At 44.6% G+C, this 14,118-nt stretch overlaps 1 protein-coding gene across 11 annotated transcripts in view; it reads left to right on the forward strand.

The window, feature by feature from the left end:
- The window catches only part of PKP4 (plakophilin 4), a 253,541-nt gene that overhangs the window by 221,673 nt on the left and 17,750 nt on the right, over positions 1-14,118 (forward strand). For all 11 annotated transcript variants that reach the window (XM_057551047.1, XM_057551051.1, XM_057551050.1 and 8 more), the window contains 2 exons: positions 8,133-8,316; positions 12,765-12,882. In XM_057551047.1, coding sequence (XP_057407030.1) covers positions 8,133-8,316; positions 12,765-12,882 — 302 coding nt within the window. The remainder of the gene's footprint in view (positions 1-8,132; positions 8,317-12,764; positions 12,883-14,118) is intronic.

The following is a 14,118-nucleotide window of genomic DNA, read 5'->3' on the forward strand; positions in this document are numbered from 1 at the left end:
GCATCAGAGCGATTCTCTCAGGGGGCTTTCCTTTCATGTGACCTGTTCGCTTTTACAAACTGCCCCCTAACAGAAAGAATCCTCCTTTACGTGCCTTACGGGCAATTCTTAGTCAGCAGTTCTGAATTGTAAACTGATTGATTTTCAGAGGAAATGCCTTGCCAGGGTACATAGGACTGTATGCCTCCATGATGTCACTAATCCTCTCAACCTACCCCTGAAGTTGGGAAATTACCTAGGTAAGAAAGAATATGGTGAAATGCAAAGTGGCTCTGTAAATGGAGCTTTAGAAATCGATAGATCTTTTCAAAGACCCTGTGATCCACCTTTGTACCTGAAAAATCACGGAAACAAAGGCTTATGTTCTTTAAAGACTAGAAATATAAAGATCTATCATTCAGGTCCTTCGGCTGAGGACGAATTTAAGCAGCGGGAGAAGTCCCCTTCAGAGTGAATATGTAGGCTGGGGCCACACCGTGTGCAGCGTCTGCGGCTGGCTCAAGTCTTCGGTCCCACACAGCCCCCTCCTGGCAGCTTCCTTCTCTCAGATCACCTGAGCCCTCACCCACTGCGGTGGGAACCCGAGGTCCTGACCACCATGACCGCAGCTGGGCCTGACTTTGCCTTCCCAAGCCCACCAGGCTGGCCGGGCCAGGCCTCCCTGCAGGACCCCAGCTCTCGGGGCAGCTGCACCGCCCACCGCCTAGGATGCCAGCTGTGCCAACCAGCAAGGAGTGTAGCAAAGCCTAGCCTGGCAGCAGGGGTCCAGGAAGAAGGAAGCCAGGAGCCGGGCCTGTAAGCCAGCTCCAGGACTGCACGTTCAGGTGCTCTGCGGGTCACTGCACACGTTTTCAGGAACCTCTACTGAGATGGTCTCATCTTGGGAACCCTGGAAATGATTATCCACCACCAGGACTTGTTTTCCTGGGAATTTATCCAGAGAAAGGCATTTCTATAACTGAAGACAGTACTTTTGTCCCACTCTCATAATAACTGCTTTCCCATTATTTCAATTCTGTTTCAGTTTCGTAATTTATTCACAGCATTCCAGTCCTGATGGAAAGTTTGAGTCATTTACCTGAAGCCACAAAAATGGCAGACACTTCTCACACTACTTTTTTCCCGCTACCCCCTTGATTTCCTCATTTCTGTTATCTGTACCATATTCTCACACAGGAGGTGAACTGTTGACTCATCTTTGACGTCACCCTCAGCTCGCATCAGGCTCCAGATTCTCATCACAAGCACTCACTCTCCCTTCCTCTTTGCTTTCCCATCCCCTCTGCACTCCTTCACGTCCTCATCACATGCTCCCTGACCTACTGTCCTGGGACACAGGCTTCGCCCCTACTGGTCCATCCGCTTCACTGTCCCCTCCTGGGATAATGCCTGTCCCTGCAGTGTGTCCTTCCCCAGCTGCCGGTCCAAATCTGCAGCCCCTATCCTCCCTGGCCTCTGCCCTTCACACGCCAGCTGGAACGCAGTGGTCTCCAGTTCCACACCAAGGCAGAGGTTTGCCTGCTAAGAAAAACATCCAGGGAGATAGAGGCAGCATGGTGTCAGGAGTGAGTGTGGGCTCCAGAGTCAGATCCACTTGTTTCCTTCCAGCTCTGTGAGCCCCAGCAAATCTCCTCACCCGGTACCAGCTGCCCGGTGAGAAACACAGTACCTGCCGCTTGGCGTTTCTGTGGAGCTGGCCTTATTGCTCTTCCTGCTGGTGGGTGCTTTGTCTGAGCGGCCTGGTGCTGCAACTATTTGTGGCAAGGCCTCCTGGGGGCAGAGGGCTCACTTACTTGTATCCCTTAGAGTCTGGCATGAAAACGTCCCTACCAGCACTTTCCAGTAGAAGTGTAAATGCAGGGCACGTGTCATTCTGAACTTCCTAGTAGCCACATTAAAAAGGAAAAAGAAAAATGTGTTTATTTTAATAGTGTAGTTTGTTTAACCCAATAGTTCCAAAATATCACTTCAACTTGTAAGCAATATAAAAACAATGAGGTGTTTTACATTCTTTTTTTTCATACCAGGTCTTCATAATCCAGTGTGTGTTTTACACTTACAGCACATCTCAGTTTGGACCAGCCACATTGCACGTACTCGATAGCCACATGCAGCCAGTGGCTGTTGTATTGGACGGTGCATGTCTAGGCTGTGCTTGGGTATAAGTAACATGTGTCTAAAAGGCATGAGGTACAGAGCTTTAATACTGGAAGGGGGCAGGGATGCAGGTGACCGTGTTGTGACAGGATATAGTAGCCATAGCATCTTGTCATTACTCTGCCCAACTGGAAGTCGCAGAGGTTTATAAAAACCCTACTGGGGTTAGGGAAGAGCTTCGGAGCTGCTGCAGACAGAAGAAATGGAGATGTGTTGTTGCTAGATCCTGGGTGTTTCAGCCAGAGACCATCTCGGGAATCACGATGGAGGCATGTGCTAGGAGCAGACAGGGGCCCTGGGTTCACAGGCCCATATTCCTGCCTTGTTATCCACAGACTATGGGTTTACGAGAAGCACACATGCTTGGACGCGTATATGCAATCTGCAGCCTTGATGTTTTATATTTTCACTTTTAGTCTAATATTTCTACCCCTGCAAGAATGCTTGCAGGGTGGGTATACACGACACCAGCCTGTTCCAACCAGCCCACGGATGCAGAATAGCCGGGAGGGGATGAACATGTATACCAGGCAGTTCTGACCCCCGGAGAGCTGAAGCATGATAGTGACTTATCACGATGCTTGCTCTGTGCAGGGAATGATGCGGCCAAGACCTTGTTGTCTCTTCTCTGATTTAGTACTCTTCGCACCCCTAAGGCTTGGGTGCCTCGTGGACATCTCATGAAAGAGCATGTCTGAAACAAGAATGTCAGGAACAGACACTGGGCATGAGGCCAACTCATGAAAAAAAATGCAGGGGCATGTCCAGTGGTGATATTTGAAGTGCAGTAGCACTTTTTTGGCTGTTTTATTTTTCTTTTTTGCAATGCCCATGAACCCTTGTGTTGTGCAGTTTTGGGCGGAGGGGTTGTTCGGGTATTTTTTTGATAATTAGGAAGCAGCAAAAATTGAATACTATATAAAAATTAATGGGTTTAGATTTCTTTCATATCAGAAAAAGAAAGAAAAACAGTTGCATAGGCTGTTATGTATTTATGCTACGAGAGAAATAACATTTTCAAAATGTTGTTTGGTTGGTTTTCTAATGTCCTTTAAGAAATGCATTTTTCAAATGGTGCTATTATTTTAATTAACCAAGTAAAATCAGTTTCTAATTTAACTATGAAATTATCATTTGGCTGTAAGAATAGCTATAATGCTAGTTTTAAACGTGCACTCTTTCAACATTCTGTGGCCTAGGATTTATGTGAATGGTATTTTAATTACTTTATTCATTCTTTGTGGGGAAAATGAACTTTCATCTCTTATGGCAGTTTCTCATTGTGGTTACTGGTTACTCATAATTATGTGTACTTTTTCCTGTGGTAGGGAATAAGCAGCGTTTTCTACAGTAGTATGCAGGAAATGCCCTAATATTTTCAAAATGAGTTTGTTTATATATATTCTTAGTTCTCACAACAAATAGCTAATTGCTTTAAATAAAAACCCCAAGTTTCCTAAACTGAATTATAGTTTATTTTTAACTTTCTTTTAAGGAACCAAGAGACAGTGGAGAGTGCTGCTAAATATTTTTGAAAATAATTTTGCACTAGGACGTCGGAGCTGGAGGTTTATCATGTTGATGGAGAATGCTAATATTTCTGTATTTCTCATCAGTCTCGCTACATATGGGAGCTGGTGTATTTTCCATTCGTTACTTACTGTTCTAGGAACATTCTCCCTGACCCATTAAATGAAGCCCTAGACAGAGTAAGTGGAGAGAACATTGTTTTATTACTGCTCTAGTGAGGCAAGTGCACACAGGTATTATCAGTTGGTCTTAAGAATGGTGCTTTTTACTTTGAGTAGAAAAGCCAAATTAATCATTCCATAGCTAAGGCTTTTAAGTTTAAGTGAACCTTCTTCATCCAATGTTGGTTGATCAGAACTGGTTGTTTTGGCTTTCCATAACCTTTATTTTTGAAAAAGAAAGTGGGGAGGAAAAACCAATGTCTTGGAACTTGCTTTGATGTTCAAAATGGCGAGTTAAATCCATACCAAATGTAGTTTTTTGTGCTACATAGCAAAGTACAGGATTAGAGGGATAATGTAACTCTTAATGCCGGATCAGAAAGCTGCCTTTGTGTGGATGCCACAGACTTAGCAAAAATAGAATCTTTCATTTCTTCTGATCAAGAATAATTTTGAACATTTTTTGAAGTTGCAGGAGAGGTAGCTTTAATTTCTATAGCAGACTGATTTTATGAGTCATCTGAGTTGACCGAAAGATAACCTAGTCAGCTGGCCTACAAGTCTACTGTAGGATTACGTATTTTTAAATAATTTAACATTTTATAATTGGGCAACACTGGTCCTTTCTTTTTGCAGTCTGAGGGATGGGGATTCAGGCATTTTGGTGTAACTTAACTTCTGGTTCTGGGAGATGAAGCAGCAACGTAATTCTCCTAGCCCCACAGCTAGGGTGGTAGTTTCAGCAACCATCCGTTTTGGTCTTCGTGTGAAAAACAGGCAAAACTATGCTGGCAAATTCCCTTACAGATCCAGACCACTGTTCTGACCCTCTCCATGTAGTTGCAGACCTTAAGGGACACTCTCAGGACACTCAGTTTTAAGAAAAGGTGTGAAAGGGAGGGAATACATACTTAGGTGCTAAATCTGACAGGCAAAAAATAAAAGGGAAATCTAAAAGCAAATACAGGCTATTAAATTGGATCCATCAACATATATTTCTGAGCACCTATTATGTCCCCTGCATATGTGTAACCAGACATATAAAAGAATGGATAATAGAGTGTTTCTTACTCATTATACTTGCCTAATGAAATTTAATATTAAATTTAGAAAAAGAAATGCTCATCATCCTGTAAAAAGTCAACATGTAGAATTTCAAGCCTACCAAATAATTAAATGGGAAGTGAATTCATTTTGTGCATCTTGACTCTTTAAGGTATTATGTGTAAAGCACACAGTGCCTGGCACGGAGTAAAGCCATAGTAAATGGCCAAGTTACTATTGTGTATGTTGATTTATGAACGTTTCTGCTGTCCAATCCCCTGTAGATGTAATGGCTAATAGTAAACTGTAGAATGACATATAACTCCACTGGTCATTCTAAATGCCTGGCAAGGAAAAGAAAGAGCCAGACAAAATCCTTGTTCCAGCACAGAAAGTCAGGCGAATCCGCAAACCTGGGAACTCTCTTCTTGCCAGAGTAGATCTTAGAAGTAGCCAGGAGTGGAGGCAGGAACCATGAAAAACAAGCTTTTCTGCCAGCAGTTGGAGAACTTCTAGGCATCAGCTCCAAGATCCAACGTGCTAAGTAAGAACCACCCCTCTTCTTAGTCGTGTTTTCACCTGAAGTGTGTGACTCAGCACTGTTTCATTTTCCGTAGAGATGTATCTAATTTTATACCTATAACCTACAGTATGATAGACTTTACTTTCCATAAACCTTGCCTTAAATTAACGTTACTGGAATGCATTTATTCTGTGAAGTAGAACGTAGCTTATTGGAAAATGGAGCTCTCCCCCATGTGTAGAATTTCGTGGAGTGAGGACTTTGAAATGCTTTCACAGAGAGAAGAACTGCTCCGGTGGCCTTCAGAATCACATGTTATAAAGTTGTCATCAGGAGAGGTTAGGAAATGACCCTTCCCCACCACTGGCCTCTGGACCACATGCTGCCCCTCTGGCTGACTCAGGCCCCGGGCAGGCCCCTTCAGAGCCCTGGGTGGGGTGAGGTTGGCCTCGTTGGCAGAAAATGTTAAAGCCCTATTCGTGGCGGCTGCTATCATCCATGCTTCTGTGCCTCAACCCACTCTCCTTCTGTCTTCTCTCCCCTCGCCTATCATTTGGGTCAGAACCAACCTCCAGAGACTCGTTTTTCATCCTTAGAGCCCAAGGTCTCTTCTGTGGTCATCCGTCCTCGGATACTTTTCCCCTAATACAGTGCTTTTCAAATGTCTTTTAGACACAAAACCCTTTTTTCAAACAGAAACGTACAGTGAAGCCCAGTATTGAGAACAGATAAGGATGGAGCTGCTCCCGGTGAACTGGGGTGGGATCTGGAGCCCTGCCGCCAGTTCTCCCCCCACTTCCCGCATGGCTGCCCCTAAGAGCCCAGCGGAACCCCCAGAGTCCAGGGAGCCCGGTTTAAACCCACTCACATAGACGCAGCCAGTTGTGTCAGAATCCACAGAGAAGTAGCTCAGCTTGTGGAGTTTCAGTTCACTTCATAAGCACCTGCAGTGTGCGCTGCCCTCTCACCAGGACCATCAGCCACGGGATAGTTATGGAAACGAAGGTCTGTCGTGGTGGACAGAACAAGCCTTCAGAGGCAAAGCAGGGTCCTTCCTTTTCCCGATGCTAAACTGTCCAAATCCCCCTCGAGTCCGAGCCTGACTAGATGGGTCACCGCTGAGGCTGAGGTCCTGAAAAGCTGTGCTTATGGTGGGCTGTCGCACCCCAAAGGGTAGGAGCAGAGAAAGGATGAAAGTCTTGGGGGAGCAAGGGAAACCCAATCAGCAAGGCCAGAAGTCAAAGCCAAGTGAAAGAGGAGTCAGGACCCAGGGTGATTCCCAGGACAGAGCCCAAGCATCTGCCTCTGTCATCGACCATCCCTCCATGGTGTGGGTGAGTCAGGGCAGATGTGCGGGGAATGGATGGGCCTCTCGGTTCACAGAGTATTGTTTTACTCTCTTCAGTTCTAGCCCTTTGCTTGAACCCCTCCTCCCTCCATAAAGAAAGAAAGCTCCTGTCAGCTCTCTCCCGCCTCCCTCCTTCGTAAGGGGCCCTGCTATTTTAGGCCCCGAGAAGGCTGCGCAGGCAGTTTACAGGCTAGCTCCTTGGTCACCAGCGCCAGAGCAGCAGTTTTCAGTCTTGTCTCTGGCCCAACACTCTAGATCAGTCATGTTCACAAGCCTCACATGCTTCCATGGACATGGGCGGGTTTTGCCAACTCCTTCCCCTCCACAGGCCTCGAGTGTTTTTGTGTGTTGATAGTTCTAAAATCACTACACTGACTGATGAAACTTGCCAAGGATACATCAGGAGTGTAGGGCTCTGAAGATCCAGCTGTACCATCTCTCCTCCACCCCATCCCCTCTTACTTAGGAAAATGCATCAATGTGAAAATGACATTAGAGTAGGTATAATCTTGAATTTGCTCTAATTTCTAGAAGAGTAACTATTAGGAAATATGTGCTTTATAACAATAATTTAACCCTCTTATGGTTGACACAGAAATGAGGACCCTCTAATATGCTTATAATTCAAATAACACTCTAATAAGCTACATTTAAGGTCTGGTGTCCTAGCAATATTGATACGAATTACAATATTGGGAGCTTTTAATTTATTGTTAGTCCCGCCTGTATCCAAAAAGGAATGGTAGTAACTTGCACATGCTGATAAAACTCTTAACGTGGAAATAGAAATGTTTAAACCTTAATCTAAATAAGGGAGATAAGACAAATGTAACCACCCTTTGTGCAAGTTACTGCAAGCATAATATTTAAGCATGAGCTTCCCGGTGGCAAAAGTAAGAAAAGGAAGTGTGATGAAGAGAAAGTGTCCTTCTTTTGAGAAAGAGAAGTTCTTTTCAAGTACTAAATTTTAAAAATGGTTTGTCACACACAACACTGAATGTAAGGGATGATACAATGAACCACATTTTTATAACCATCACAGATGCATCATATTTATGACCCTTGATTGGATTGTGCCCCTCCCCCTCACAGAGTAACTCTAATTTGCTTTGCAAAACCATAGTCATCTTGCCTGATAGATACATAGGCTCCAAAACTTAAGATAACGACGACTTGGTAATATACTGCCAGAAGCTTACATATGTTCAGTCAACATTTATTAGAGGTCCATCCCCAGCCTGGTTGTAAATTCAGGCCATAGATTAGGTTTGGAACAGACTGAATTCCCATCAATTAAAGCTAATGTTTATTTCATTACTAAAACTGCAGGATTTCTAATTGATTTGATATTTAAAATCTCATTCTTTAGGAGTTCTTTGGAATTTATCCTCATGTGATGCCGTAAAGATGACAATCATCCGAGATGCTCTCTCAACCCTGACAAACACTGTGATCGTTCCACATTCTGGATGGAATAACTCTTCTTTTGATGACGATCATAAAATTAAATTTCAGACTTCACTCGTTCTGCGTAATACGACAGGTTGCCTGAGGTAAATTTTTATTTCTTCTTTACGATTAAGTCTGTGATTAAATAATATGTGTCATAGCTAAGTTGATTTCAGGATGATTTAATATTTCATTTTTATTAATATCTCTCTAAGTTTCCAAGTTTTTTTTAAAATTTAGACCACTGGGCTTTGTTATCCTATGAGGAAAACATTGTGAGCACAGAGCAGTGGCTTGAGAGACATTATCTTATAAATGACTCTTCTATAGATCAGTCAAAAAAGCCCTTTCACATTGTAAGGCAATTATACTTCAATAAAGATGTTTTAAAAAAAAGCCCTTTCAGTCTGAAATTACTGTCAAAATTCCAGCGTTTTCCACTTGAACAGCATTTTTCTGGTTATCACATTCTGATTGCTAATGTGTTGGCAGCCTGGTTTTTGTTTAAATTCAAAATGTGGAAGTACAAACTTCAAGTTATAAAATAAGTCATGGGGATGTAATGTACAGCAAGGTGACTGTAGTCACTAATATTGTGTTGTAAAGTTGAAAGAGGCTAAGAAAGTAAATCTCAAAAGTGCTCATCACAAGAAAAAAACACTTGGTAACTTTGTATGGTGACAGACGGTAACTAGACTTATTGTGGTGATCATTTCACAATATATACAAATGTCAAATTATTGTTTTATACACCTGAAACTAGCATAATGTCTGTTAATTAGACTTCAGTCTTTTTAAATGTAATGGTTAAAACTTTTTTGCTTTTAAAAGGGTGCAAAAAGGTGCGGTTTAAGCAGTCATTGGGTTTGAGTTTTATAAATAATGAAAATGAGCCCAAATACTCTTTTCAGTCATTATCTTTAGCATTTAAAATCCATAAAGCCTCCTTTGACTGTACACGGTACTGCTCACTATTTGCCATTAACTCTCATCAGCTCAATTTCCAACCAGTTTCCCAGGCTTACTGGGAACTTGAAACAGAAACCTTGGGGCAGAGTGTCCTGGTGACAACAAGAGTGGGCTCTGGCTTCAGACAGACTGACTTCCTGTCCCGTCCTGAGCCTCAGTTTCCTCATCTTTACAACAGGGGTAATAATAACATCTCAGAGTTGTGAAGACTCAGCTTGTATAAAACGCTTCGTGTAGTGTCTAACACACAGTGAGCGCTATTTACCATTTAAGCTAAGATGTCTGAGCATCTCTACACCAGAGCTCAAGAGAGAGGGCCTGGACTTCTGCTCTGAAGCCTTCCGCTATTGTGATGGGTAACTGGGGCAGGGGAGGGGGCGACAAGAGTCAGGCTCCTAGAAGACAGGCCAGTTCCCTGACTCAGATTCCGGCATCACAGAGCGGGTCACATGGCCTCTACTGCTGGTCTGTGGGGCAGCGTCTCATCTCCCTGTACCTGGCTCTGGGGAGGCCGTGAGCCCTCAGCTAGCCTGCCAGGCTTCAAGGGAGGCCCAGGGACAGGACACATGCTCAGGCTCCCCCAGTGGTTCAGGGCTGTTAACAGTTGGTGAATGCCTTCTGTGTAAATTCAGTGATGGACAAAACAGAGTACATTGTGGCTCGGATAGAACCAAGTTCTATTGATGAAGGCAGGTAAATAAATAAACAAGAAAATAACAACAGATGCCATTTAAAAAATAGGGTGATGTAAGAGTTACTAGGTGGTCACTTTGATGGTCAGGTAGTCGGTCTCTCATAGGAGGTGAAGTTTAAGCCTACTCGGAAATACCACAAGGAGCTGCTCAAGTGAGGGCGGGGGTGGGGGAGGGGAGGAGGACGCACTCAAGACAAAGGGAACGGGGAGTGTGAAGGCACTGGGGCAGGAAGGGGCTTGAGGCTGGAGCTTAATGGGCAAGGTGCAGAGTGAAACCAGTTACGTCGCATTTTTTTAGATCAGAGCAAGGAGTGCACTACGTGCCAAGTGTCATGGGGAACCATCAGAGGGTCTACACACAAGAGTAGGGATGGTTTCTGGCTGTGATGGGGGCAGCAGTGGGGGCAGGAAGGCAGATGAGGAGGGTGACAAAGGCCAGGCACCGGAGAGAGGTCGGCAGAGCGGAGTGCGTCGTGGAGGGAGAGGCTGATGAGGTTTGCTCATAGACTGAATATGAGGGGCGAGGAAAAGGGAGGAAGTAAGGAAAGCGCCTAGATCTTTGGCTGGATCAGCTGGGAGCACAGAAGTGCTGCTGATGAGGTCAGGCAGAGGGGCGGAGAAAGGGTGGAGAGAGGAGCCCTGAGGGTTTTGGCTGGCCCACTCTGAGATGTCTAATTAGCTATCCATGTGGGTAAATGTAACGTCTGGACAAGTGAGTCTGGAGTTCTAGAGAGGGGTTGGGCTAAAGATAAAAACTGGGGAGTCATGGGTCCATAGGTTGTATTAAATCCAAGGAGCCGAAGGAGGCCGCCCAGGAGAGCACAAAGATAAAGATAGGAAGCGACCAAAGTAGCCCTGGGCACTCCAGAGGGACCCGCAGGCAGAAGAGGCTGAGAAGGGAAGACAGCAAGAAGAGAGGAAAACCAGAGGGATACCGGATCCCCGTTAGAGGAACAGAAGAGGTTAGCTGTTGAGAGCTACTGAGAGGTAACCCTGGATAAGGACAGTAGAGGGACTTTAGATATGCAATGCTCTGTTGTCCTTCAGTCGTAATTAATTTATATTTTCTACTTTTATTTTCTCTTAAACCACTGTAGCAGGAAGCCTCTAAGATGGACACAAAAACTCTTGCCTGCTAGTGTTACGCCCACGTGTATTCCCCTTTCATTGAGTGAAATCCTTCAAATAAATAGTAATTCTGAAGTTATAGATGCCACTTCTGAGATTATGTTACAAAGAGGCTGGCCTGTGTCTTGCTCAGTCTCTCTTGTTGCCTCATTCTGAGCGAAAGCTAGCTGCCATGTTGTGAGCTTTCCCAGGTAGAAACCCCCATGGCAGGAACTGATGCCTGGCAAACAGTGAGAAGGTGAGGACTGCCATAGTCACGTGAATGGACTTGAAAGTGGATTCTCTGAGGACTGGGAACAGCCACTTGTGTGAACTTGGAAGTAGGTCCTTCCTAAGTTGAGCCTTCAGATAACTGTAACCCCAGATAATAGCTTGATTATAGCCTTATGGGAGACTCTAACCCAGAGGCACCCAGCTAAGAAGCACCTGAATGCTGGACCCAGAGGAACGATATTACAACAAGTATTTATTTTTTGAGCTGTTAAATATTGGGGTAATTTGTTATACAGCAATATATAACTAATATAATCATGAATTAAAGAATGTATTCTAATATCTCAAATAAGTGGGGCAGATGAATTTATATGATTTCTAATTTTATTTAATTTTAGTTAGGGAATATATTTTGTGTAATATTGATTGAAGATTCTTTTACGTTCTAGTAGCTGGTCAGTATTGATATAGGATTGATAATATTTAATATGGAATTGAAGATAATAAGTGTTTTCTCTTTGTATGGGACAGATATGCAGCTTATTTTTTTTGTTTATTCCCATGGTTGATATTCAGCTGATTCAGACTTTGTACTTCAAACTGATTGTTAAAGTCTAACATCTCTTCTACTTTGTTGACACCTTCACATGATTAATCAGTGCCTTTGTTACTTTGGCTATTAAATATTTTTTAGTAGCAAACAAACAAAAAGAACAGTAGAGGGATCATGGGTGATAGTATCTCTGGCCTCAGAAAAACAAAGGTGAAAAGAAAAGTCATTCCCGATCCCCCTTACCTAGTCTAAGTTTTGCAAAATCTCAGAGTTAGCCTAGAACCCTTGTTAATGGCACGTAAAATAGAGCCTTATAATTTGGTATCAATTCACGAAGTTGAACTGATAGCACAAATTTCCATATGGCTGAGACCTAAAACAATTTTCAGGGTTTTTAATAATTAAAAAGATGAGAAAAATTGTGGCATGAGCAAGTGTTCCTATTTAACTTGAAATGTTTATACAAGAAATATGTTTCCTCTGTTCGTTCAGGAAGCATTTATGACCACCTACTACATGCAAAACATTTTAATAGGTGCAGGGACTGCAAAGACCTTATGACCTAACAAGGGAGGTAAAGGATGTCTAAAAACAGCTACCATGCGTGGCTAGCAAACATCCTTTTACGTGGTGGGCACTTCCTAATTGCTTCATATGTAGCGGCCCATCTCTTCCTTACAGCAACCTTACGAGGTAGTTACTGTTATTCCCCCTTTCTTACGTATGAGGAAACTGAAGATAAGCCCCAAAATAATTATTTTAGGAGGTTAGAAGGTGGCCTGTCACAAGAGAGATACAAAGTTCAAGCGCCCCTGCTCCCTTCTATTTGTGTGGCTAATGGGGGGCTGGCTATTATTGTGAGCTCCCTCGGGATTAAAATGCAGGCTCCAAATGCCCCTTCGGACCAGATCTACGTGCTGCCGTGTCACCCGTTCTCAGATCATTAAGGTAAGGCTCTGCAGCTAACGAGCTCCCCCGTGTCTCTGCCTGTCTAGGAATCTCAGCTCCGCGGGGGAGGAAGCGCGGAAGCAGATGCGATCCTGTGAGGGGCTGGTGGACTCTCTGTTGTACGTGATCCATACGTGTGTGAACACATCCGACTACGACAGCAAGGTCAGTGCCCGCCTGGCCGAGAACGCCGCGGTGGCAGAGGACAGCAGCTGCCGACCGCCGCTGTCCGCGTGCCATTGACTCTCTCTGGAATTCTTGACCCTCTCCTCCTTGTTAGGCTGTGCTCCAGATTCAAGGGAGACTGTCTCAAAGTAAATAAATAAACAAAGGGAGACTGTCTCTAAAAATTACAAGTTAACAGGGACATGAGAACCTAAGAAAATAGCCTTAGAACCATGAAAACTGAGTGACTCCATGTGGTGAAGGATCTGCCAGGGTCCAGACCTTCTCTGTGGTTTCTCCTGGGCTCATCGTCAAGGTGATTGCCCCGCTGCTCTTTCCTCCAGTTCCGTATCCCCTGCCACTACAGTCAAATCCATCTGGATCTAAGTATCTACTGAATAAAAGTTCCTGGTCCAGGCACTGGAATCCCCCCAACCCCTCTGCCCTTCTTGCCTCGGTACCAACTCTGGGTGCCCCTTTCTACATGCGGGTTGCAGTCTTTCACCCACTCCCTCTGTTGCCAGCATGTCCCCCTTATCCTCCCCTCCTATTTCCTCCATCCCGGCCCTCTCACAAGGAATTCTGCTCATCATTTTTCAGCTGTGATGCCATCCAGGGTCTGCCCCAGCATCAGTGGCCGGGGAAGGTGGGGAGAAACAGGAAGCAGGGACTAAAAGTGTCAGGAGTCCCAAGGCAGGCCGGGCACTTGTTGTTCAGGATGGGCTGGACGAAGAGGGGCCACAAACAGGCCTGGGGTCGTAAACAGGGGTCTAAAAGGGAAAAGAAGAATGAGTGGTAGGATTGGGAGGGAGCTAGAGGAGAAACTCAAAGTGACAGCCAAGTTTTTATTTGAGCTTCAACTGAACCAAAAGATCTGCGGATGAAATTGAGAGGAATAAGCAAGTTAGAAGGAGAGCCCTCTAGGCAAAACTGAACTTGGTTTTAGACACACTTAGTTGAAGCGAGTTGGCCTCCCAATTAGAGGTGTGATACAGACTTTGAGGAACAGAAGACCATGTGCAGAAGGCAAAACATCAGCAGAGATCATGGAACTTTCCACAGAGGGAAGGGGGAGGTGGGAGATGGAAGGAGACGACAGAGATGGCGCTTGCGGGGTGGGGCTGTGCCCGAGGTGGAGGCTGGTAGCACCCGCTGTCACGATGAGGATTCCCAGTGTGGGGGGAGTGGTCTGGTAACTTGGGCGCATCTCTGCCACTGCGGCAGCCCTGAAGCAGA

The sequence above is a fragment of the Balaenoptera acutorostrata genome, chromosome 8 (assembly GCF_949987535.1).
Source record: "Balaenoptera acutorostrata chromosome 8, mBalAcu1.1, whole genome shotgun sequence".
In the NCBI taxonomy this organism is placed as follows: Eukaryota; Metazoa; Chordata; class Mammalia; order Artiodactyla; family Balaenopteridae; genus Balaenoptera; species Balaenoptera acutorostrata.